This window comes from Eumetopias jubatus, unplaced genomic scaffold (assembly GCF_037043125.1).
Source record: "Eumetopias jubatus isolate StellerSeaLion01/CBP00866 unplaced genomic scaffold, mEumJub1_p1.0 scaffold_12, whole genome shotgun sequence".
NCBI classification, from domain to species: Eukaryota; Metazoa; Chordata; class Mammalia; order Carnivora; family Otariidae; genus Eumetopias; species Eumetopias jubatus.
In genome coordinates, this window is record NW_028274818.1 from 1,347,924 (window position 1) to 1,374,468 (window position 26,545).

At 41.6% G+C, this 26,545-nt stretch overlaps 1 protein-coding gene and 2 pseudogenes across 4 annotated transcripts in view; all 3 read right to left on the minus strand.

Moving 5' to 3' along the window:
* Nucleotides 1-26,545, minus strand: part of ASH1L (ASH1 like histone lysine methyltransferase) — a 196,500-nt gene that overhangs the window by 13,858 nt on the left and 156,097 nt on the right. For all 4 annotated transcript variants that reach the window (XM_088016902.1, XM_088016901.1, XM_028090032.2 and 1 more), the window contains 7 exons: nt 21,802-22,008; nt 21,526-21,672; nt 6,521-6,629; nt 5,945-6,109; nt 5,698-5,792; nt 2,967-3,124; nt 1,629-1,781 (listed from right to left, as the gene is read on the minus strand). In XM_088016902.1, the coding sequence (XP_087873028.1) occupies nt 1,629-1,781; nt 2,967-3,124; nt 5,698-5,792; nt 5,945-6,109; nt 6,521-6,629; nt 21,526-21,672; nt 21,802-22,008 (1,034 nt within the window). The remainder of the gene's footprint in view (nt 1-1,628; nt 1,782-2,966; nt 3,125-5,697; nt 5,793-5,944; nt 6,110-6,520; nt 6,630-21,525; nt 21,673-21,801; nt 22,009-26,545) is intronic.
* LOC114198574 (small ribosomal subunit protein uS15m pseudogene) lies at nt 13,728-14,532 on the minus strand (annotated as a pseudogene).
* LOC114198573 (splicing factor 45 pseudogene) lies at nt 17,927-19,347 on the minus strand (annotated as a pseudogene).

Here is a 26,545-nt window from a genome sequence, read left to right on the forward strand (position 1 = left end):
CAGTCGATAAGCATCTGCCTTTTGCTCAGCTCATGATCCCAGTGTTCTGGGATCGAGCTCTGCATCGGGCTCCCTGCTCAGTGGGGAGCCTGCTGCTCCCTCTCCCTCTGCCCCTCCCTCTGCTCATGCTCTGTCAAATAAATTAATCAAATCTTAAAAAAATAAAAAAGACTTATTTATCTGAGAGAGAGAGAGTGAAGGGAGTATTGGGGGGGTGGAGGCGGGGCAGGGAGAGACACAGGGAGAGAGAGAATCCCAAGCAGACCCTGTGCTGAGCATGGAGCCTGACTTGGGGCTTGATCGCACAACCTGGAGATCAAAACATCATGACCTGAGCCGAAACCAAGAACTGGATGCTCAACCGACTGAGCCACCCAGGTGCCCCTCCATCTTTATTTTTTTTTTTCCCTTAAAGATTTTATTTGTCAGAGGATAGAGAGAGAGCACAAACAGGGGGAGCGGCAGGCAGAGGGAGAAGCAGGCTCCTTGATGAGCAAGGAGCCCGATGCAGAAATTGATCCCAGGACCCTGGGATCATGACCTTCCACCTTTAATTTTTTGAGGAACCTTCACAGGCTACCTTACTAGATTTCTAGCAACTTACTATGGTGAGAGAAAAAGCCTGTTATTTCATGCCAAATGTAGGGACGTGTAGACATACTGGCTATAGTTTCACATTGGATCAGATGGGCCTGGTTGGCAAATGAGGAGTGTGACTTTTTCAGGATGGAAAGAGATCAGCTGCCACAAAACTTTACATGTTAGGACAGGCTAGTTCCACCTTTCTTCCCTATACCCTTAGGTTAACAAAACTGCAAAGAGCCACTGAAGTACAGAGATAAGAAGGAGACAGAGAAAGAAAAGGGAAGGGAAACCAAATTACTCAGAATCTAGGGAGAGGGAGGGAGAGATAGGCCAAACTTGAGGGCAAAAAGCTGCAATTATTTGTAAAAATCTCTCATTTTAAACATCTCCAAATTTCTTGGTCAGAAAAAGTCACATACATTACTACACTACCTACCCCAAGTTAAAAACTCTCCTAACCCACCATCACCTACAACACATACTCTAAAGATGACTTGAAAGAGGAAAGAACTGGTGATAAAGGTGTCTGCATGAAAATGCTTTAAAAGCTCAGTCAGTGGGGCATGTGACTCTTGATCTCAGGGCTGTACGTTCGAGCCCCACATAGGGTGCAGAAATTACTTAAAAAAAAAAAAAAAGAAAAGGTTAAGAAACACTGAAATCATATGTTCATTAACACCCTTTTCCTTAAATTGCAAATTCACTGCCTCATTCAGGAAAATTACATCCAAGACAGAAATCTGTTCTTTATATCCTAGAGCTAAAAAATGTGATTTCTAAGTACAGGACTTAACTATGGTAAAATTCTAATAAATACCAAAGATTAACATAGAAGATCAAGGGATTTAGATTCTGTCCACACTCCCCAAAGACTAAAACCAGTCCTATGAATTCTACACTCCGACAAAGGGAAGAACGAAGTAAACCTACATCCCTTGCCCTGAACCGTCAGTTGTTCTTAGTCTTGGGTGTCTCAGATGAGGGTGAATGGCAGGATTTTTACAGAAAGCTGAGGAGAAAGCCTTTGGGGTGAGTGTGGTCACCTTTGTAGGAGATGATGCCATCACAGATCTCTTTGAAGATTTGGGCGAGGCGGGCTGCCCGTGCCACCTCAATGTTTTCCTCTGCTGCTGCCAGCCGTCTTGTTCGGACTGACCGTGCTGTCTGCAGGGCGGAGAACTGGGTCATGAAGACGTCTGCAAGGATACAGTGAAAATCAGTTCTAGGAAAAGAGAGCACTGTGTGGCCTCTCCTCCCCCATGGATTCTTGCCATTTGCTCTATTTTCCTTGAAGTGATTAAGTAGATTAGTGATCGTGCAGTTCTTTCTCTCCTCCTTAAAGAAATGTCAGGAAACACTGGAGTTTACCAGAGATTGGAGCTGCATGTTAGAGGCGCCTGATCTCTGACCAGATGCTGTGCAGTATAGCGGCTGCCAGCCTGCGTCCCAAGATGAGTTTGTGGTTTGAATTCTGGCTTCACTACTGCCTAGCTCTGCGATCTCGGCCAAGTTGCTTATACTCTGTGTCTCAGCTTCTTGACTGCAAAAGGGGGAATAGTGGTAGTGCTTCCTTTAGCAGGTAACCGTGCAGGTTAAATGAGGGAGTGCTTTTCATGTATTGAGCTCAGGCCCTGACCTATAATAAAGACTCAGGAAGTACTTGTTGTTATTACCAGGAGACTGGCCCTAATTGGGATGTAAGTCCAGAGACCTCATGCTAGTCAAAGTCACTGACAGGACAGAAGGCAAATTTCTACATCGATCAAGTTTGCACACAGCAGATTCCCTCATACACACGCACAACACTTCTGCTTTCTGGGGGGAAGAAGGAAAGACTCAAAGAGGAGCATGAGTTTTTGAACACTCTATTTGCAGTTAGAAAAGAAGCTTGGACAGGCCAGTGGACAACAGATCTGAACTCAGGAGCGCCATTACGTTACTCACTCAAGAAGCTTAGAGAATAGAAATCCTAAGGTCTGTGTGTATAATGCTCATCTGATTGTGGGGGGAAGAAGTCTTCAAATTTACACTGCTGTCATTTTTTCCTGCATGCAGCATCACTATTTACCCATACGCAAGTTATTTTCCAGGTAGGAAGGGATGTAGGAGGACCCTCTACCGATCGCATGTCTGGACACTCTCAGGCTGTAGGTGGTGTTTGGGAAGCTGGTGAAGGGGATTCTTCCTAAATCCCTAGAGCACAGACAGGAACTGGAGCAGCTGGGATGGACAGGTGATTGCTGACTGCTGCTTGTACACTGGGATCTTAACTTTTTTGATCCAGACTAAAAAGAATCATTGAATAGAAGGAAAGCAACTAAAATAATCACTTTGAGACAGTATTATGGAATTAACAGGAGCGTTTCATTTCCAGGCCATACCAGACTTGATGTTCCCGTCATCTCGGCAGATGCCATTCCAGCGGGTGTATAATGATGCTGAGTGGAGATTATCGCTGGTGTGCTTTACTTCCTCTTGTTTCTGCCGAATCTTCTCCCAGTTTCGGACCAAGAACACGTGATGCTTTAACACAAAGTTCCTGTAAGGAAGGAAGGAAGTTCCTTAATTCATTAATTTGATAAGCATTTATTACATGTCCATTCTATGTAAACTTTTTTTTTTAAAGATTTTATTTATTTGACAGAGAGAGAGCGAGCACAAGCAGGCAGAGCAGCAGAGAGAGAGGGAGAAGCAGGCTCCCTGCTGAGCAGGGAGACCACCATGGGGCTCGATCCCGGGACCCTGGGATCATGACCTGAGCTGAAGGCAAGGCAGATGCTTAACCGACTGAGCCACCCAGGCGCCCCTTGTAAACCATTTTTCAAAAATTAAATTTTTTTTAAAAGACTTTATTTATTTATTTGATAGCGAGAGAGGGAACACAAGCAGGGGGAGTGGGAGAGGGAGAAGCCGACTCCCCGCTGATCAGGGAGCCCGATCTGGGGCTCAATCCCAGGACCTGGAATCATGACTTGAGCAGAAGGCAGACGCTTAACCGACTGAGCCACCCAGGCGCCTGCTAACAATTTTATTTTAAGTAATCTCTACACCCAATGTGGGGCTCGAACTTACAACCCAGAGATCAAGAGTCGCACGTTCTACTGAGCCAGCCAGGCACCCCAAAACCATTGTTACGATGATATAAATGAATAATTATCAGTTAATTAAGCTATAAGATCATTATATACGGGAAAACATAATTTAGTTTTGCATCTTTCTTTTTTCTCCATATAACATAAAACATTCCCCTGGCAAATAGCACCTAAAAGCTGCAAAAATTCTGGTAACCGAAACAGCCTGACTTGAAGGCAGAGATTTATTGAGTATATATACAAATTCTAAATGAAGCTGGCAAGATGAAGCATGGGGGGGGCGCCTGGGTGGCTCAGTTGGTTAAGCAACTGCCTTCGGCTCAGGTCATGATCCTGGAGTCCCGAGATTGAGTCCCGCATCGGGCTCCGTGCTCAGCAAGGAGCCTGCTTCTCCCCCTAACCCTCCCCCCTCTCATGTACTCTCTCTCATTCTCTCTCTCTCAAAATAAAAATAAATAAATCTTAAAAAAAAAAAAAGATGAAGCATGGGTTCAGGATTAGCTGTAACAAGGAGAACTAGACTGACAGATAAAGGCAAAGACATGTGAGATAGAAATGCCCTGGGCAAACAATGTCGGGTATAGTATCCCCAGATAGACCTCCAAGCTTATAGGTAAGTTATGCGTGTCTTCAAGGGCCCTACACAATTTGATGATTCCATAATTTGACCCCCACCTTAGTGCACATCTAAACTGGGTAAGTCTCAAACTGTGGGCCTCAGTAATTTAAAACTCGTCCAATTTTAAAGTTCTTGACCTGGTCACACTGAAATCATCTAGGGAGCCTTATAAACTACTGATGCCTGGGTTCCACCCTGAAAATTCTGATTTAAGTGATCTGAGGTGTGGCCTGGGCAGCAGGAGGTTTTAAAAGCTCCCTAGGCTAGGGCGCCTGGGTGGCTCAGTTGGTTAAGCGACTGCCTTCGGCTCAGGTCATGATCCTGGAGTCCTGGGATCGAGTCCCACATCGGGCTTCCTGCTCAGCAGGGAGTCTGCTTCTCCCTCTGACCCTCTTCCCTCTCGTGCTGTCTATCTCTCATTCTCAAATAAGCAAAATCTTTAAAAAAAAAAAAAGCTCCCTAGGCTAATATGCAGCCAAAGCAGAAAACCACTTGACTAGATCATCTCTGTTTCCCTGAAGTTTAAAATTTCTATGACTCAAGTGATACGGTATAAAAGGGGTCAAAAATCACAGTAAAGTTATAAATGCTGATGAACTTTCTAAGATATTGGAGCATTGGTCAGGGAAGATGTAGAAGATGTCCTAAGATGATCTGAAACATAGGACATACATATTTACTTCGCTTACTTCTGACATGGACGAATCTTACCTGAATCTATATAGGGAGGAGCAAAAATGATCACTAAAGATCCTTTCTACTGCTCTATTAATGTATCAACAAAGCAGGGAATCTTGACCTTCTCTGTGCCATGGATTCCTTTGGCAGCCTGGTGAAGCCCATGTCACCCTTCTCTGAACAAAGTTTTAAAGTATTTAAAAAATTTTAGATTAATTAAAAATTTTAATTTTTAATATACAGGGTTAAAAGGAAACCAAATATCCTGAAATTCAGTTTTCAGAATATTAAAAAACCCTGAAATTGTGATATAGAAATAAACATTAATTTAACACATGACAAGATCTAGCAGCTAGTGGGGGTTTAACAACCACAGTAATTTCAAAGTAGAAATCACGTAAATGGCATTTTGAGCTATTTATAACACTGTAACAGGATATGAAAACGTGAACATCGGTGAAAAAGTCATGGAAACTGCAAAATACTACACACGCATGCGCGCACACACACATTTTGCCTATTATCACATTTGAAGGAAATGCTAAATTTCAGTTAGGAATTGGGGAAAATAAAGATGTATTCCCCCCCAAATCCAAATTTATCTATCCCCCGATTCTTGGCTAAAGACCTCCTGCACAAGAGAAATGATTCAACCATACAGATGTTTAGTAATTTCTAAAGTGACAAGCAAATCACACAAAGGCAAGAAAACCTCCTTTTTACCTCTCTCGATTAGACATCGGCTTCATTTGTATTTGGGGGGTCAATCTTGTTGGAGTGTTGATGTTTTCACTGGGTTCTTCGGAGAGGTGGCCTCTCTGAAAGACACATGGATTGGATTGCAGGAAAGAAAGGGCCAATCAGAAACCCCCTTGAAGAACACTGGGACCACCCCCTGGTGTCACCCTTCTCTCTGTAACTGCCCCTAGGCAGCTGTGCAGGGAAAGCCAGGAATGAGATCATTATTCACCCTTTTCTTCAGCTTGTGCTTAGACTTTCTCTTCTCTTTTGACCGTCCAGACTTTTTATGTGTAGCCACAGGCTGGCTGCTTTTGCTGCTGGTGAGTCCATTCACGCGCTGACTCTTGCCCCCGATGATTCCTCGACATTTCTCAAAGCCACACTTACACAGTTGCTTTGAAAGGAAAGACAATCTTGCTTTTGGCCTGCAATCTCACTTACAAGTTCAAACAGAATGCCTGAGCTTCTGAACACCCAACAGTAAGTTTGAGTCAAGAAATTTTTACAGAGGAAAATAATTGAGAATAAAATAAATATGTTTCCATGGAAAGGAAAGATTACATTTTGGGAAAACTTCCTCCCTAGGCAAGTTAAGAACTGAATGAAGACCAAACACAACCAAGCAGCCTCCTTCTACAGAGTTCTGAGACTACAAAGCAGAGCTGGCACCCTAGGCAAGTGGGGGGAAAACCGCCTTCTCCAATGCGCTTCTCAACGGCTGCAGACCAGAACATTTGCAGAAGGCCTGTGGTGTGTATGGCACTGTGACAAAGTCCCACCTCCCTCTTGAACTGATTATGCCTACCTGTTTTTCCACATTAAAGGAATGGAAGTTGTAATCGTAAGTGAGCTCAGTACCAGCTGGCATGTCTTTTAGAGCATACAGTCCAATCCGGTAGACTCCGTTGACAGACCTATAGAGAAGGGCAGGGTTAAAGGCAGAGATTCTTTTTTTTTTTTTTTTTTTTTAAAGATTTTATTTATTTGAGAGAGAGAGAGAGAGAGTGCGTATGAGCAAGGAGGAGGGAAAGAGGGAAAGGGAGAAGCAGACTCCCCGCTGAGCAGGGAGCCCAATGCGGGGCTCGATCCCAGGACACCGGGATCATGACCTGAGCCGAAGGCAGACGCTTAACGACTGAGCCACCCAGGTGCCCTGAAGGCAGAGATTCTTCATACCTTGCCTGAAATGGTATGATTTCAAATTTGCCTTTGTTTCTGTGTCCAATTACTCGGGGTTTCCTGGCCAATCTCTTCAGTTTTAGTATCTCTCTTCTATTCTGTCCAGCTTGTGGAACACTGCCAGACTAATAGTTCTCAATCAGCTTTCTGGAAAACACGCTCTATGTTGTCAGTTGGAATAGGTCTTAACTTTTCTTGCTTGGTATTCAAAGTCCCTCTAAAACATGGCATGAGTCTCCTTATTATATGAATCTCTCTCTTTGGTTCTTTTTTTTTTTTTTTTAAAGATTTTATTTATTTGACAGACAGAGACACAGCGTGAGAGGGAACACAAGCAGGGGGAGTGGGAGAGGGAGGGAGAAGCAGGCTTCCCGCGGTGCAGGGAGCCCGATGTGGTGCTCGATCCCAGGACCCTGGGACCATGACCTGAGCCAAAGGCAGACGCTTAACGAATGAGCCACCCAGGCACCCCTAAATCTTTGGTTCTATTTTATGTAACTACTTAATAATTTATTTGTACTATTCTAGATGCTTTATGTAATAACTACAGCTATCATTTATTAACTGTTACATTAATTATAACATTTTGTTGTACTAACTTATTTAATCCTCCCAACAAGAGCATAAAAAAGGCACTTTTTTTTAAGTAGGCTCCACACCCAGCGTGGATCCCAACGTGGGGCTTGAATTCATGATCCTGAAATCAAGACCTGAGCTGAGATCAAGAGTTAGAGGCTTAACTGACTGAACCACCCAGGTGCCCCCAAAAGGCACTATTATTAGGTAGCATTACAGCCCCATTTTCTAAATGAGGAAGCTGAGACACAGAGAGGTTAAGTAACTTACCAAAGTCACACAGCTAATAACTGAGGGAATCGAACTGAGTATCAAATCAAGGCAGTCTGGCTTCAAAATCTTAACCACCATGTCATACTGATAACAGGTTAGCTCATTACCCCTCAGAACCACCCGGTGAGACGGTATTTGGATCCCTAGTTTATACAGGAAGTATTTGTGGCTTAGACAGTTTGTTCACAGTCACATAGCAAGTAAGCTGCATTCAAAACCAGGGGATTCAAATCCAGGCTGTTTGATGCCACAGCTTTTCTTCTCTTGTTTCATTCCTGTCTCCCTGCCAATGTCAGACACATCAAGGTTTAGCTTGGATCCTATCCTTATCAAATATACTCAGGTTTTATTCCCCCACAAATTCAGAAATCAGTTTTAGTCTATGCTAGTGGTCGGCAAACTATAGCAAACTCCCACCGTGACTTTGTAAATTTTTATTGGCACACCTCAGAAGTTTAAGGACCCTTGGTCTACAGCCTAACATTTAAAATCCGATTATATACTGTAACTGTTTTAAAACTTTGGGGGGATTTGTGGGATGCCTGGCTGGCTCAGTCGGAAAAGCATGTGACACTTGATCTCAAGGTTGCTAAGTTCAAGTCCCATGTTGGGTGTACAGATTACTAAATAAAATAAACTAACTTAAAAAAATTTGGGGGGATTCTTACTTATTTTTAGAGAGGGGAGGAGAGAGGGAGAGGGTGAGAGGAGGAAGGAAGAGAAGAGGAGGGGAGGGGAGGGATAGAGAATTTTTTTTTTTTAAGATTTTATTATTTATTTGACAGAGACAGAGCAGGAACACAAGCGGGGGGTGGGGTGGGAGAGGGAGAAGCAGGCCTCCCGCCGAGCAGGGAGCCCGATGCCGGGCTAGACCCCAGGATCCTGGGATCACGACCCGAGCCGAAGGCAGACCGCCTCAACAACTGAGCCACCCAGGCGCCCCGGGAGAGAATCTTAAGCGGACTCCATGCCCAGCGCAGGGCCTGATACAGGGCTCGATCCTACAACGTGAGATCACGACCTGAGCCAAAATCAAGACTCGGATACAACCAAGTGAGCTATCCAGGTGCCCCTGGGGGGGCTCATATGGAGAATACACAAATCCCAGATATATAGTTAGCTTGTTGAATTTTATGCATCTTTACACCTGTGTAACCTCCCAGAAACCTTTCTCTCCCAGTTAGTACCTTCTCCACAAAGGATGTGCCATGATGCTAATCTCTATCACCACAGGTTAGTTTTGCCTCTTTGGAACTTCATATAAATGGAATCATACAGAATAATACCCTGTAGGAGGCACAGTCACATGCTTGGTTCTTCCACTCAGTGTTATCCTGTAGCTGTGGTGTGTCCTTACTCTGCTGTGTAGCACCCCACTGTACGAATACAGCACAATTTAGATACCTGTTAAGTATGTGGATTGCTTGTAGTTTTTTAGCTGTTATTAAAAAAATTTCTGTGGATATTCTTGCACATGCCTTTTGAACATGAACACTCACTTCTGTATGTCTTCTGACATACTGAGGAGTGTGGTTGCGGAGTTACTGGGTATGTTTAGCTTTGACAGGTACTGGCAAACATTTTTTTTTTAAAGTGGTTATACACCAATTTACATTTCCACCAGCATCTAAAAGCCTTCATGTCATACTACATGCTTGGCAACACTTTGAATTGTCATTCTTTGATTGTAGCCATTTTGGGGGAGTATGTAGTTTTCGAACACAGTTTAATATTTCTCTTGGATGGCTAAAGATATCAAGCCCGTATTTTATGTTTATTGACTACTTTTTTTAAAAAAAATGATTGTATTTATTTGAGAAAGAGAGAGGGAGCATGAGTGGTAGAGGGAAAAGCAGGATCCCCGCTGAGCGCAGAGCCAGACGTGGGGCTCGATCCCAGGATCCTGATATCATGACCTGAGTTGAAGTCATTAACAGCCACCCGGGCCCCCCTCTTTTTGAATACGTTTATATTCTTTTTGATGTGCTTATTCTTTGAACTATTTTAAAAATTGGACTTTCTTATTTATTTGTAGATTCTGTATTTATAAAGAAATTCTTTGTCAGATAAACATTGTAAATACCTTCTCCCCAGCGTATGGCTTAGTTTTTTAACTTCATATTATCATCTTTCGATGAAATTTTAAATTTTATCAGTTCATTTCCTTTACAGTCAGTGCTATTTATGGGTGGGTTTGAGCCCCATGTTGGGCTCCGTGCTCAGCAGGGAGTCTGCTTGTCCCTCTCCTTCTGCCCTTCCCCCTGCTCACATGCTTGCTCTAACAGATAGATAAAATCTGAAAAAAACAAAAAAAAAGTTCAATCCTGAGATCAAGGGTGCCCCTATAAATACTGCTGAATTTTATCAAATGCCTTTTCTATTTTCTATTACCCCTATCGAGATGATATATGATTTTTTTGGCCTTTATTCTGTTAACGTAGTTAAGTTACATTGATTGTGAATGTTAAACCAATCAATCTTTCATTCCTGGAGTAAACCCCACATGGTCATGATGTATCAACCTTCTTACATATTTCTAGAGCTGATCTGTTAATATATTTTTTTAAAGATTTTATTTGACAGAGAGAGACACAGCGAGAGAGGGAACACAAGCAGGGGGAGTGGGAGAGGGAGAAGCAGGCTTCCCGCAGAGCAGAGAGCCCAATGTGGGGCTCGGTCCCAGGACGCTGGGATCATGACCTGAGCCAAAGGCAGATGCTTAACGATTGAGCCACCCTGATTTGCTAATATTTTAATGAGGATTTTTGTGTCTATGTTCATTGGAGATGTTTGCCTGTATTTCTTCTTTCTCTTAACAGTGTTGTTAGGTTTCAGATGAAGGTTATACTAGAAGTATGAAATGAAAGAGTTTATATGATATTGGTAGTACAGACATTATTTCTTCTTTAAGTATACAGAAGAATTATCAATGAAGATATTTGAGCCTGGGGCTTTTGTCAGAAACTGTTAATTATACATTCAATTTCACTGGTAGATAGTCAAGACTTTTTAATCTCTTCTCGCGCTGTTTTTTAAGTTGTGCTTTTTTAAGGAATTTGTTCATTTTATTTAACTCTCCAAACAGAAGTTCAGGGAAATGGATAAACTGTGGTGAATTTATACAAAGGAACATTAGTCCAGAATAAAAATCAACAAATCAACAACATGGGTAAGTTGTAAAAACATTCTAAGTGAAAGAAGCCAGACACAGAAGACTACATATATGTGCAGTTCTGCAAGAGGCAATAGGCAAAACAAATCTGGTGACAGAAACCACATCACTGCTTGCCTTCGAGGTGGCCAGATTCTAAACCTGAAACAATGGAAATGTTCTATATGTTGATAAGGATGTGGGTTGTATGGGTGTATACATTTGTAAAAATGGATGGTAGTTTACACTTAAAATCTGTCTCTGTGTGATACCTAAAGTTAAAAAATTTACAAAAATAGCTGTTCAAATTATCCAATTATCTTTTTAAAAAAATATTTTATTTCATAGTGAGTGAGAGAGAAAGAGAGAAGGAGCAGGAGGAGAGGGAGAGGGAGAAGCAGACTCCCCGCCGAGCAAGGAGCCTGACGCGGGACTTGACCCCAAGACCCTGGGATCATGACCTGAGCGGAAGGCAGACGCTTAACCGAGAGCCACCCAGGCGCCCCTCAAACTATCCAATTATCTTTTAAAGTTGTGTGAAAACAGACATAACATAAAATCTACCATCTTAGCCATTTTAAAGTGTACAGTTCAGTGGCAGTAAGTACACCCACACTGTTGTACAGCCATCACCACCAACCATGCTCACAGCTCTTTCCGTCTTGATAAACTGAAGTACTACACTTACAGTAACCACCTATTCCTCCCACCCCCACCACCATTCTACCTATAATTTTGACTACTGTAAGTACCTCACATAAGTGGAATTGTACAGTATTTTGTCTTTTCGTGACTATTTTCACTTGGCATAATGCCATCAAGGTCTATACATGATGTAGGATGTTGCAAATTTTCCTTCCTTTTAAAAAGTGAGTAATTCCATTGTATCTATATACCGCATTTTGCTTATCTATTCATCCACTGATGGACACTTGGGCTGCTTCCATATTTGAGCTATTATGAATGCTATGAATATGAAGGTGCAGATACATCTTCAAAGCCATACTTTCAGTCCTTTTGTGTAAATACCCAATGGAATTGCTGGGTCATATAGTAATTCTATTTTTAATTTTTTGAGGTTCCTCTATATGGTTTTCCCCAAGTGGAAATATCATTCTACCCTCCCACACACTGTGTGAAAGGATCTCGATTCATCCATGCCCTCACCAACACTACTCTTCTGTTATTTTGACAGTAGCCATTCTAATGGGTCTGAGGTAGTATCTCCTTGTGTGTTTTTTAAATATCTGAGTGAGAGAGAGTGTGTGTGCATGCACACAAGTGGGGGTGCGGAGGGAGAGGGAGGAAGTCTCAAGCTGACTTCTGGCTGAGCACAGAGCCTGGCACGGGGCTCGATCCCACAACCCTGATATCATGACCTGAGCCAAAATCAAGAGTCGGATGCTTAACCAGCTGAGCCACCCAGGGGCTCTTCACTGTGGTTTTGATTTGCATTTCCTTAATGATTAGTGCTGCTGGGCACCTTTTCATGTGCTTATTGACCATTGGTATTATTTTCTTTGGTGAAATCCCTATTCAAATCCTTTGCCCATTTCTGAATCAGCATGTTTATTTTCTCCCATTCTGTGGGTTGCTTCTTTCCTCCGTGTCTTTTGATGTACAAAATTTTAAAATTTTCACGATGTCCAATCTATTTTTTTTTCCATTTTGCCTCTCTTTGGTACCATATTCAAGAAATCACTGCAATGTCCAATGTCATAAAGCTTCTGTCCTAAGTTTTCTTCTACAAGTTTTATTGCCTTAGGTCTTAGTTTAGGTCCTTGATCTATTTGAGTTAATTTTTGCATATGGTGCTAGGTAAGGGTCCAGCTTCATTTTTTTGCATGTGGATGTCCAGTTTTCCCAGCACCATTTATTGAAAAGACTGTTTTTTTTCCATTGAATGATCTTGGCACACTTGTCAAAAGTCATTTGACCACGTATGTGAGGGATTATTTCTGAGCTCTCTATTCTCTTTCATGGGTCTATCATTCTGTCCTTATGCCAATAAAACACTGCTTTGATTACTGTAACTTTGTAGTTAAGTTCTGAAATCAAGAAGTATGACTCAAGTTTTGTTCTAAGAAATGTTTTGGTTATTCACGGAACCTTAAGATTCCATATGAATTTTAGGTTGGGTTTTTCTATTTCTGCAAAAAAAGTCTTTGAGATTTTGCTGCGGTTGTACTGAATCTGTAGATTGCTCTGGGTGTTCATATTTTAACAATATAAAGTCTTATGGTACATGAACATGGAATGTGTTTCCATTAATTTATGTCTTTAATTTTTTCTTTTTATTTATTTATCTTAAAGATTTTATTTATTTGACAGAGAGAGAGTGAGAGAGGGAACACAAGCAGGGGGAGTGGGAGAGGGAGAAGCAGGCTTCCTGCTGAGCGGGGAGCCCGATGCGGGGCTCGATCCCAAGACCCTGGGATCATGACCTGAGCTGAAGGCAGACGCTTAACGACTGAGCCACCTAGGCACCCCCCCTTTTTTTTTTTTTTTAAAGATTTTACTTATTTGTCAGAGAGAGAGAGAGCAAGCACAAGCAGGGGGAGAGGCAGGCAGAGGGAGAGGCTGAGCAAGGAGCCCGATGCAGGGCTCGATCCCAGGACCCTGGGATCATGACCAGAGCCAAAGGCAGACGCTTTACTGAGCCACAAGGGTGTCCCTTTTTATTTTTCTCTCAGCAATGTTTCGTAGTTTTCATGGTACAATTCTTTCACCTCACTGGTTAATTCCTAAGTATTTTATTCTTTTTAGTGCTATTGTAAATGAAATTGTTTTTGTAATTTCCTTTTTGGATTGTTCACTGTGTATGGAAATGTAACTTTTTTTTGACAGAACTCAAATAAAATTTATTGGTTTTCTTTGACTGCCTCTGGTCCAGTTTTGGAAGGGCTCTCTGGGTTCTTCTGGCCCTGTTTCTGGGCCGCTGCTGCTTTAGCTTTTAAGGCCCTTTTTTGCTTCTTGAGCTTTTGTACCTCCTGGAAGACCCAAATGCACAGGGCCTTCTTGGCTGCCCAGCGTCGGTGTCCTTTCCAGTGGTATAGAGGGGGAGAGATGTACTCAATCCCCGGCTCCTTGCATAACTTCTCGAAGACACTGTAGTTGGTCTTCCGGAGCTTTTTGAGCATCCTTTTCCTCTGATTGATGCTCATCAGCAGATAGCACTTGTGGGCTTTGTCCTTTCGGTGTTTCTGCATGTGTTCTTCGTAATTGCGGATCTTGACAGTCAAGGCAACAATTCGAGCCTCCAGGGAGCTGGTGTCCTCAGGGTTTGCCACAATCTTGTTCATCAGCTGCTGTTGCTTGATTTTTAGCTTCTCCTTCTGGTTTGCCATTTCTAAAGACAAGAGTCTTCTCACGACATGGTCAAACTTCTCAATTCCAGGAATGTTCTGGTAGTCTTTGAGCAGCGTGGAAGGGGGCAGGTCATCTTCTTGGCTGGGCTGGACTGGTTTCTGGGTGGCATATCCGCAAACGGCCGGGAGGATGACACTGCGAGGAGAGGGAAGGCCCCACTGGAGGGAGGGAGGCCTGGCACACGCTCCACCCGGCAGCCCAAGGACTAGGGCCTGGGCCACTGCCTGGGTCCGAAGCGACCTCAGCACCCTCCGCACCGTCCTCAGCATGGTGACTTGTGACCGTGCGGGGCCGGCACCACGGCCGCCGTCCCTTTTGCGGCACAAACCGGGTTACATGGGCGCCGCCATGCTGGCTCAGGCTCGACCAATCTGTAACTGATTTTTGTGTGTTGACTTTGTACCCTGTGATTTTGCTGAATTTAATTCTGAGATCTAATAACTTCTTTGTGGAGTCTTTAGTATTTTCTACATATAAGATGTCATACACAAATAAAGTTAAATTTACTTCTTCCCTTCCAATTTGAATGTCTTTTCTCTCTCTCTTTTCTAATTTTCTCATGAGAACCTCTACTATGTTTAATAGAAGTACAAAAGTGGGCATCCTTATGTAGTTCCTGACTTTACAGGAAAAGCTTTCCATCTTTACTGGGAATTGTCTGCTGTGGGTTTTTTAAGATTTTTATAAAAAATTTTATTCATTTGAGAGAGACAGAGACAGACAGCATGAGCACTGGGGAGGGGCAGAGGGAGAGAGAGAAGCATGTTCCCTGCTGAGCTGGGAGCACGACATGGGCTTGGTCCCAGGACCCAGAGATCATACCTGAGCCAAAGGCAGATGCTTAACCACCTGAGCCACCCAGGTGCCCTGCTGTGGGTTTTCATATAGGACTCTTAGAGCAGTCCCCTCTTATCTGTGTGGTGTATGTTCCAAGACCCCCAGTGGATATCTGAAAATGTGGATAGAACCAAACCCTCTATATACTATGTTTTTTCCTAAACATGTATAGCTATGATTAACTTACAAATTAGGCACAGTTAGAGATTAAGAACAATAATAAAATACAATTATAGCAATTTACTGTAATAAAAGTTAAATGAATGTGGTCTTTCTCTTTCTCCCCTCTCTCAATATCTTACTATACTCATTCTTCCTTTCCTTGTGATGATGTGAGATGACAAAATGCCTACATAGTGAGATGAAGTGAAGTGAATGATGTAGGCACTGTGAGGGAGGATCATTTCTATCTAGACCAAGGCTGACCACGGGTAACTGACATCCAGGAAAGTGAGACTGTGGATAAGGACTACTGTATTAAGGTAGTTTCCTTCTATTCTGTAAAATGATTTTTCTGCATCGAGATGATGGTTTTTTTCCCCTTTCATATTGTTAATGTGGCATATTACATTGGTCTATTCTCTGATGCTGAGCCATGCTTGCATTCCAAGAATAAATCCCACTTGGTCAGGATGTATAATCCTTTTAATATGCTGCTAAAATCTGTTTGCCAGTATTATGTTGAGGACTTTGCATCAATGTTCATAAAGAATGCTGGTTTGCTTTGTAGTTTTCCTGTGGAGTCTTTGTGTGGCTCTGTTATCAAGACTATGCTGGCCTCACAGAATGAGTTAGGAAGTGTTTCCTTCTCTTTAATTTTTTTTGGAAAAGTTTGAGATGGATTGGCACTAGTTTGGAAGAATTCATCAGTGAAACCATCAGGTTCAGACCAGACTTTTCTTTGTTGAGATTTCTGATTATTGATTCAATCACTTTACTAGTTATGAGTCTGTTCAGATTTCTCTATGTCTTCACGATTTACTCTTGGTAGGTTTTGTGTTTCAAGAAATTTATCCATCTCAACTAGGTAATCCAATTTTCTGGCGTATAACTGTTTGTGACATTCTCTTATAATCCTCAGTATTTCTGTAGAATTGGTAGTGATGTGCTTTGCTGCTACCGAGTTATAGTTCTTTATATATGTTATGTATTAACTACTTATCAGATATATGTATTGCAAATATTTTCTCCCATCCTGTGGGTTGCCTTTTTATCTTGTTGATGGTTTCCTTTGCTGTATAGAAACTTTATAATTTGATGTAGTCCCACTTGCTTAGCTCTGCTTTTGTTGCCCTTTGCTTCTGGGGTCAACCCCAAAAAGTCCTCGTCAAGAATGATGTCAAGGAGCTTATCCCCTATGGTTTCTTCTAGGAATTTTATGGTTTCAGGTGCTACCTTCAAGTCTTTAATACATCTTGGCTTGATTTCTGTGTATGGTGTAGGGAGGGGTCCAGTTTTCCCAACACAATTTATTGAATAGACTGCATGTTCTGTACTACATATTCATGTCTCCTCTGATGCAAATTAATTGATCATACAAGCATGCATTTATTTCTGAGCTCTCGATTCTATTACATTCATGTGATTTTTAAGCCAATACTACACTGTTTTGATTACTATAGTTTTGTAATATAGTTTGAAACCAGGGAGTGAGATGCCTCCACCTTTATTCTTCTTTTTCAATTGCTTTCACTATTCGGGATCTTAGGAGTCTTTGTTCAATTTCTCTGAAATTTGCCATTGAAGTTTTGACTTTTATTGCACTGAATTTTTAGACTGCTTTGGGCAGTATGGACATTTTAACAATATTAATTCTTCCATTCCACGAGCATATTATTTAACAATAATTAATTCTTCCATTCCACTGAGCCTTATTTTTTTTCATTAACGAATTATTAGTGTTTTCAATGTACATGACGTTCACATCCTTGGTTAAATTTACTTTTAGGTATTTTCTATGCTGCTTTGCAAATGGGAATGTTTTCTTAATTTCTCTGATAGTTCATTATTAGAGTGTGGAAATGCAACTGAGTCTGATATATATATATTTTTTAAAGGTTTTATTTATTTATTTGGCAGAGAGATACAGAGAGAGAACAAGTTGGCAGAGAGGCAGGGAGAGGGAGAAGCAGGCTCCTTGCTGAGCAGGGAGCCCGATGCGGGGCTCGATCCCAGGACCCTGGGATTATGACCTGAGCTGAAGGCAGCTGCTTAACCGACTGAGCCACCTAGGCGCCCCCTGAGTCTGATATTTTGATTTTGTATTCTGCAACCAGTTAACTGACCTTATCAGTTCTAACAATTTTTTTGTAGTGTCTTTATGGTTTCCTATGTATAATGTCATGTCATCTGCAAATAGAGACGGTTTTACTTCTTCCTTTCCAATTTGGATGTATTTTCTTTTTCTTGGTTAATTGCTCTGGCTAGTACTTCCAGTACTATGTTGAATAAAAGTGGTGGGAGTGTCCTTTTCCTGATCTGAAGCAAACTCCCCACTGAGCAGGGAGCCTGATGTGAAGCTTGATCTCAGGACCCTGAGATTATGCTCTGAGCTGAAGGCAGCCGTTTAACCAACTGAGCCATCCAAGTGTCCCATCCTTTCCTGATCTCAAGAGTAAAAGCTTTCAGACTTTTACCACTGAGTATGTTGTTAGCTGTGGGCTTCTTGTATATGGCCTTTAATTATGTTGAGGTATGTCCCCTTATACCCACTTTGTTTAAAGTTTTTATCATAAATGGACGTTGAATTCCATTCTGTCACTTGGAGAGTTTAAGTCATCTACTTTTTTAAAAAAGATTTTATATTATTTTATTTATTTATTTTTTTAAAGGATTTTTATACTATATTTAAAAAACCACAAAATAAAAAAGGGATCAATCAACATATATCTTAGAAGTCCTTCCAAGAGTCTCTGTACGCGGCAGCCACACAGGCCAGCTAACGTCTTTTCCTTCTCTGCTCAGCCTGCAGCTCATTTAAGGATCATCGGAGATGACCCGTGCTCTAGTTCTTAAAATCAGACTTGTTTCACCAAATCCAAGACCCTGAACTTATCCAAATTATAGAAACATCCTTTTACCACCTGTCCACCAAAATACCTCCCATTCAGATCAACAACGGCTTTAACTGCTGATTCAACCCTCTCAAATTCTAAAAATATTCGTACTGCTTCATCATCAGGGGCACCAGGAATTTCAAATATCACACATTTTCCAACTTTGCCATATTTTTCACACTCTTCCTTGATTTCTGCTTCCAAGTCTTCATCTACCTCTCCTGCACCAACCATGTTCCTTAGGAGGACCACTTTGGTAGGACACTTAAGTATGTCAGTTAATGGATTTGAATCTGACTTCTTGGATGCATCTTTCTCTGTGGCATTACCCACAATAATCTTCCCTCCTTGCTTGCTTGTCTTCTCCATGGACAGTGCTGTGCTCAGGCCCTGCTCGTGCTTCCCCAGACCCTGGCCTTCCGGGAAGCCGTACTTCTGCATGATTTTATGTGCTACTGTGCCACCCACGTTGGCAAGGAAGGAGTTGCCAGGTCCAGTCGGAGATCTGGGTCTGTCTTGTTCCTTGTGTACTGGGGGAGGGATAGCAGCTCTGGAAGACTGGGAGCGAGGTCTTGAATCCTCTTCATAAGGGAAATCTCTGGGTAACTGTCTTTCTCTACAAGAGAAGTGGGTGGCGCAATGGCAGCTCCGCCCATACTTCTTTTCCGCCTCTCTCGCTTGTAATCTTCATCTTCATCAGAATCTGGATCTGGTCGCCTCAAAAACCCACTAGTTTCATGTCTGTTCTTACGCCTCTTTTCTCTCTCTTCTATTTCTGTCTTTCCAGCTCCCGCTGTCTCTATCGTTCCTCTCTTTGGCGCTTCACCACTTTCTCATAATCATTAGGAAACATGGGATCATATTCATCAGCCAATGGAATCAAAACTTCTCCTGCAGAAAATCCACTGGCAACAGGATCCTTCAGGCCAGCTGCGATGTGCGGGGGGGTGTCCACGATCTGCCGGTCGTCTGAAGAGCCGCCTCGCTTTAGGTCGATTACTGGGGCAAGTACTGTACTCTGTTTTGTTCTCTGGCTCTTGGCTTGTGTGAGAGCTGCCTTCTTGACCTGAAGCTGAGACTGCAGAAGTCTGAAGTTTTTGGACCAGCCTTCTGTTTTTGAATCACTGGTCTCTACTCCCAGGTCATCATACAGGGACATCTTTCCAATTTAATGCTGGCCCGCCCGGCCGACTCTCCTCATGGGCTGCGGCGGCGCACCGGGGCTGAGGCACCGCAGAGAGGGCGGGCTGGGCGTACTCGGTGTAAGCCCGCGACCGCAAGACCTGATTATTCTTATTTTTAAAAGATATCTGAGAGAGATGAGAGAGAGAGAGAGAGAGAGAGAGAGAGAGAGAGAGAGAGAGAGAGCACGAACGGGGGGAGGGGCAGAGGGACAAGCAGACTCCCCACTGAGCAGGGACCCTTATGCAGGGCTCAATTGCAGGACCCCGGGATCACGACCCAAGACAATGGCAGAATGCTTTACTGACCCATGCGCCCCTAAGGATTTTATTTTTAAGTAATCTCTATGTCCCACATAGAGCTCAAACCCATAACCCTGAGTCAAGAATCACAGGCTCCACTGACTGAACCAGCCAGGCACCCCAGGCCTCCAAAACTTCTGGTAGGAAAACTGCAGATAATATTGAGGATCCCTTGTATGTGATTTGCTTGTCTAATGCTGCTTTCAAGATCTGCTCTTTATCTTTTGCAAGTTTGATTGTTTCTTGCTGTGTGTCTCTTTGAGTTCATCTTACTTGGGAGTTCAGTGAGCTTTGTGCTTATTTATATTCATGTCTTCCATCAAATTTAGGAAGTTTTCAACCATTATTTCTTCAAATACTCTCTCTGCCTCTTTCTCTTTGCTCCTTCTGGGACACCCACAATGCATATGATGGTCTGGTGGATGGTGTCCCAGAGGTCCTCTAGGGTCTGTTCTCTTTCCTTCAGTGCTTTTCTTTGTTCCTCAGACTTGAGAATTTCCATTGTTGTATCTTGAAGTTCATGGGTTCTTTCTTCAGTCTGCTCAAATCTGCCTCTGAATCCCTCTTGTGAATTTTTCATTTCAATTATGGTACTTTTCAGAATTTGTTTTTGGTTTCTTTTTAGGCTATCTCTTCATTGATATTTCCATTTTGCTCACACGTCATTGTCATGAATTTCTCCACATCATCCCTTAGTTCTTTGAGCATCTTTGGGCTTTTGTTTTATAAAGTCTTTGTCTAACCTATTTGCCATTAAGTCTTTTTAAGGGACAGAGTCTTTTGAATTATTACTTTTTCTTTGAATGGGCCATAGTTTCCTGTTTCTTTGCATTCCTTGTGATTTCTCCTTGAACACTGCAAATTTGGACCTAATAATGTGGTATGTCTGGAAATAAGGTTCTCTCCACTTCCCCAGGGCTCACATGTCCTAATCTTTAATTTCTGGCCCCCAAAAGGGAAAAAAAAAAAGTGGAAAATGAAGGGGAAGAAAATAGGGCCCTGGCCCTTCAAATCTCCTGAAAGTCACTTCATGTGGCAGGAGAGGGGCTTACAACAATGGTGGGAGGGACCACCACCACCACAATGGTTGCCCATCTTTGTCTGCACCTCTGTGATCAGAAGCAGCAATCAGAGCCCAGATTCCCCATTTTTAGAGGACAGGGTCCTCCTTACTCATCCTAGCTTCTGCAATCTGTGTGCAAGCTGTTGGAATGCTTGCATAGCTACCTGCCATGTAGCTGCAGGTAGGGCACAGGTAGCTGCTACTGTTCTGAGCTGAAACTGACTAAACTGACTAAAAGGAACCACAATTTACCATCTCAGCCTTCCCCTAGTAGTTGCAAGTCTTCAAAAGACTCCAAAATTGTTCCATCAGACAGATTCTACCAGTGTAATTATCTAAGGGGAGAGGGACTCCTGATGCTTCCTACTCCACCATCTTCCCAGAATCTTCTATTATCTTTTTTGAATTTTTTAGATGTAATTTTTTGCTTTTAGTTAGATTCTTACCTATTTTACTTATTTTTGTTTCTCACTGTGACAAATTCAGTGGGCATGTAATAAATATGCTGAGTGACCTCACAGGAGAAGAACCATGTAACACAGTACCTGGCACACAGTAAGCAGTTGATAAGTATTAGGTATTGGCATTATTATATTATCATTATTATATTATCATATATACTGTTATATTTTTCTGGGAGTAGTTAAGATGAAGTGAAGAAATAGCAGCAGCTGACTCTATGCCTGGAGGCTCTGGTATAACAGGGAATTGCCTGAGGTGCTTGTGTAAGCTGACTCACACTGCGGGAAGACTCATCTCTTGATACCCTCAATGCCTTCTGCTCTCTTGGATTTGTGACTTCACTTTCCCCTGCTTCCTTACCATTTCTGCATTTCACAGTTTGGGTCACAGCTGTGGTTGATGAATCGGGCCTCATTCCCCATCCGGTAACTGTCAATCACCATCCCACTATCCAGGTTCAGGCAATAGTGGTCACTGTGATTATGATACTGCTCAATCATCCTGTTCCTAAAGAGGAGAGGAAGAATTGAAAAGTCAATTAATGATTAAGTTGAAAGTAAATTTGAAATCTCCCATTTTTCATTCTAATCTGGTACCTCTGCCATTTTATTGGCGTATCATCATTCATCACTGTACCTGAACTCTTGTTCGCTGACAACCTCCCCTAGGTATTCAATGATGAACTGCCCAGCTTTCAGGGGTTCTTTGGTTCTGATTCCCCAACCTTTTTCCTCAGCTCGAAATCGTTCTAGACACTGTACCCACTCATGCCTCTGTATCCTCTGGTTACAGCACTGCTCACCACAGGGGCAAGTGTTGGGGGAACACTCAGCAAAGATCATTCTAGAAAGAAAAGGGATAATTGTATGTCAATTAATATTATATATGCCTTCATGAACCCATTTTTGTTTTATAGGAAGTTTTAAAATACATTGTTTTTATTTTAACAAAGGTTGGATTAGTTAACAAGGTTCACAAGGGCAAAGAGTATACAACTTCAAAACTTAATAATACTGAAAATTTCCAAGTCAAGTTATAAACGCTGAACAGATTAAGCTAACTGTCCACTAAGCATCCTGGGTAAACACAATCATGTTTAGCTCTGTGCTAACAATAAAACTACAACCCATAGAGGAATTAATAATTTGAAGATTACATAGCATTCTTATTTTGAAGTAGCTGACGGGCATTTACAGATTTTTTTCTTTTGAAATTGTGGTAAAATCACACATAAACTTTACACTATAAATATTTTTAAGGATATAGTTCAGTACATTTGCACAGTTTCTTTTTTTTTTTTTTAAGATTTTATTTGAGAGCGAGAGAGAGACAGCGAGCATGAGCAGGGGGGAGGAGCAGAGGGAGAGGGAGAAGCACACTCTCTGCTAAGCAGGGAGCCCGATGTGGGACTCGATTCCAGGACTCCAGGATCATGACCTGAGCTGAAGGCAGATGCTCAACTAACTGAACCCCCCAGGTACCCCTGCACTGTCATTTTATAAGGATTTTACATTTCATTAGTGTAAATGACATTTCCATATTGAAATAACACTTCCAGTCTCTATACTAGCTGAATTTATAACCTCTAGTGAATTAACAAGCAAAATATTCTCAACATAGCAGAGAAAAGCTGTTATGCACATGACTTCTAACTGCTTTCTTTTTTTACATTTCTGGATCTTTCAGAGAAGCCATTCAGTTTTGGTGTATGGTTTAGAATCCCAGTAAGGCTACTGATCATGATTAAAACAAGGGAGGATCAAGAATATAATGGTAGATCAGAATATCACATTATATTTTATATTACACACACACACACACACACACACCCCCATAACATAAATCCTGTAAAAAAAAGCATTTAACATTTTATAATATAAAGTACTTTCATAGCCATCCTTCAAATAAATATCCTTATCTAAAGGGCAGAACACACAGTGTCAAATCACATAAATGAGCAGTAAGCAGAGGAAGTATCCACACTGGGATTATTCAATCAAGACAGTCAGCTTAATTTGTGAGAAAGACACTGCGTTACTGTCAAATTCACCACCTTTGTTCTTTCTTTTAATGAATTCTTCATTGAATGAACACAACTGAACACCCCTCATGGAAATGCTGTCCTTCTTGATCTTTTAGGATAATGGATTTCCCACCTTTCCGATAACGAATCCTTTTTTTTTTTTTTTTAAAGAAAACCAGAAATCCTTTTTTCCCTCTCTACCTTTCATGGCACATTCCTGTTCCTCCTATCTTTAGAAGGCTCATTCACAGAGGATGGGGGGATGGGGTAACTGGGTGATGGGTATTAAGGAGGGCATGTGATGTAATGAGCCCTGGGTGTTATATGCAATTGATAATCACTGAACTATACCCCTGAAACTAGTAATACACTACATGTTAATTAATTGAATTTAAATAAAAAAAAAAGAAGGCTCGTTCATGTTCATAGTTTCAATTGTAACCCTCTCTTCACAATACCCCACCAGAATTTTCATCATACCTCAAAACACACAAAACAGTAAGCTTTATGTGGATAAAAGAACTAAAATATAACAGAGTGCTGAAATGAAAGAGATTTTATTTATTAATTTTTAAAGATTTTATTTATTTGACACAGAGAGAGAGAGAGAGAGAGAGAGAGAGAGAGAGAGAGAGAGACAGAGAGAGAGCCCAAGCAAGGGGAGTGGCAGGCAGGCAGAGGGAGAGGGAGAAGCAGGCTTCCTGCTTGCTAAGCAGGGAGCCCGATGTGGGGCTCAATCCCAGGACCCTGGGATCATGACCAGAGTAAGCCAAAGGCAGACGCTTAACCAACTGAGCCACCCAGGTGCCCTGAGATGAAAGAGATTTTATTTTATTTTCAAAAGATTTTATTTATTGACAGAGAGAGAGAGACACACAGCAAGAGAGGGAACACAAGCCGGGGGAGTGGGAGAGGGAGAAGCAGGCTCCCCGCTGAGCAAGGAGCCCGATGAGGGACTGGAGCCCAGGACCCTGGGATTATGACCCGAGCCGAAGGCAGATGCTTAACAACTGAGCCACCCAGATGCCCTGAGATGAAAGAGATTTTGAAATCAATTTTAAAAAATTTCTGCTGGAGAATACTCAATTGTTGAAAATTTGTGGTTTCTGGAGTTGAAGGCACTGAAATATACTCCATGTGTTTCAATTATCAAGATAACTCCTTTACGTAAAAAGTAAAACATGGTTCTATTCATTGTGCCTGGAAAACAAACTGTAAACTTATCAAAATCTGAAAGTAGATGTTGCAAACTAAGATGTGAAGTTGTTGACTTACAGCATAAATTGCCATTATCTTTAGCCACATAATGCCGTTCATTGTAAGACTAGAGAATTTTCCTCCTTCTAAATATAGACCTAGATTGGAAAGCTCTTTCCCTCACATGGTGAGACTTAATGTTTAATAGTCACTGGCAAGTGTACTAGTGTGACTGACTTAACTTGTTACAGATGTCAGACCATCCTGTGAGTGGAGACAGGTTTTCACTTGAAAAATATTCCCACTACAAATCATGCCAGCTCAGGAAGGAGTAAGCCTTGGAGGCAGGGGAGAGGATCCTCCCTACTTTTGGGGACCAAGAATTTGAAGGCCTACTGCTCTTCTGCAGCAAAAGGTGAAGGATCCTGGAGATTCTTTCTCACTGTGGGGGTAAGAGGAAGTAAACTGTACTCAACAAAGGAGCACAGACAGGATCTAACAGGGAGTTAGCCAGGGACCCGATGTTCAGTTTGTGGCATGTGAACTCAAAGAGTAATCCCTTCTGGTAGCATTACAAGGCTTACTTGGCAATATACTTTTATCTTCCCCTAAGTATTTGGCTTTGTTATACAACATATTTGTTGTTGTGAGAACTGAGAAAGTGGGCTCTGTACATGCTGTGAACAAATGGGCACAGGGTTAAAAAGCAGCTTGAAATGAATTATGAGACTCTGCTCTAGGGAACGTGGAATATTCTGGAGCTGTAAGGGGTTTGATATGGATGGTGTGCAGACACAAATATTAACTAGGGAAGATCTTATAGAATTTATAAACAACACTGATGATTCTTAGAAATTGTTTAGAAGAGGCCATGTTTTAAAAATATTTTATAAAAACCCATTACTTATTTTCAAAAACAGTCCTGAATTCAGTTTCCTTTGGGCTATTTGAACCTTATATAGACATAAAATTGGATCTTACAGATATTTGAGTTTTCCCCACAAATATTTACAAAACCTTGAACACATTCAAGACAGGAAAGACATTTTAGGTAGCTCCATTTAACTAAATCTTTATGTGGGTTGCTTTTAAATATATACGAAAGCATCCACTGAATAATGTATTTTGATTTTTCTTAGGTATTTATGCATTTATCATCTCATCATTAGATGCATGAATATGTAGGGTTCATGTTTTATTTATTTGTTTGTTTGTTTGTCTGGCGGGGGGGGCAGAGGGAGAGGGAGAAGCAGACTCCCTACTGAGCAGAGAGCCCGATGCGGGGCTTGATCCCAGGACCCTGGGATCATGACCTGAGCCGAAGGCAGACATTTAACTGACTGAGCCACCCAGGTGCCCCTGTAGGGTGCATATTCTCATAAAGTTGGCAGCACCGTATCTGGTTTTTTTTTTTTTTTAAGAAAGACAACACAACGGAAAGGACAAATGTGACACCCATAGTAACAAAAATGATACAAGACAACTAATGTAATTATGTAAAGGTAAATATTCAGATTTCAGTTCCATGTGATTAAAAGACTAATGACTTACACAGTAAGCAGTGTATACAGTGAAAAGAACAAGACTTTTGAATCAAACACACATGGGTTCAAATTCTGTCACTTAAGTGTTGTATATGATACGGAGCAACTTACTATCCAAACTCTAGGATCCTTCATTTATAAAATATAAAACTATTACCTATCTCATTAGACTACTGTGAAAAAGAGAGGAACTAACCAATGAGATGGTAGCTATATTATGGCAATTTCATAGACAATACAATACCATATAAAAAAACAGTAATGTTAGCATATAAAGGAATGCAAATTTAAGCAATTTTAAACACATATATTCCCCAACATTAAACCAATGAGATATTAAAGCACCGAAAATAAAGCTAGATACGAATGCCTAAAGGAGGTGGAACTACAGGGAAGAGAGTATATTCATATCCTGGTGGTGATACTCCAAATTAACTCATTAATTTATGAGAGCTACTGGATAGTATATAGTAAGAATTATATAAATGTTCATATAGTTTGTACAGATAATTCTTCTGAGAGTACATCTTAAGGGTTAAAAAAAGAAGGAGTCTACACAGTTTTACAGTAGTGCGATTTTTAATAGCAAAACACTGGGAATAATCTGAATGCCGAA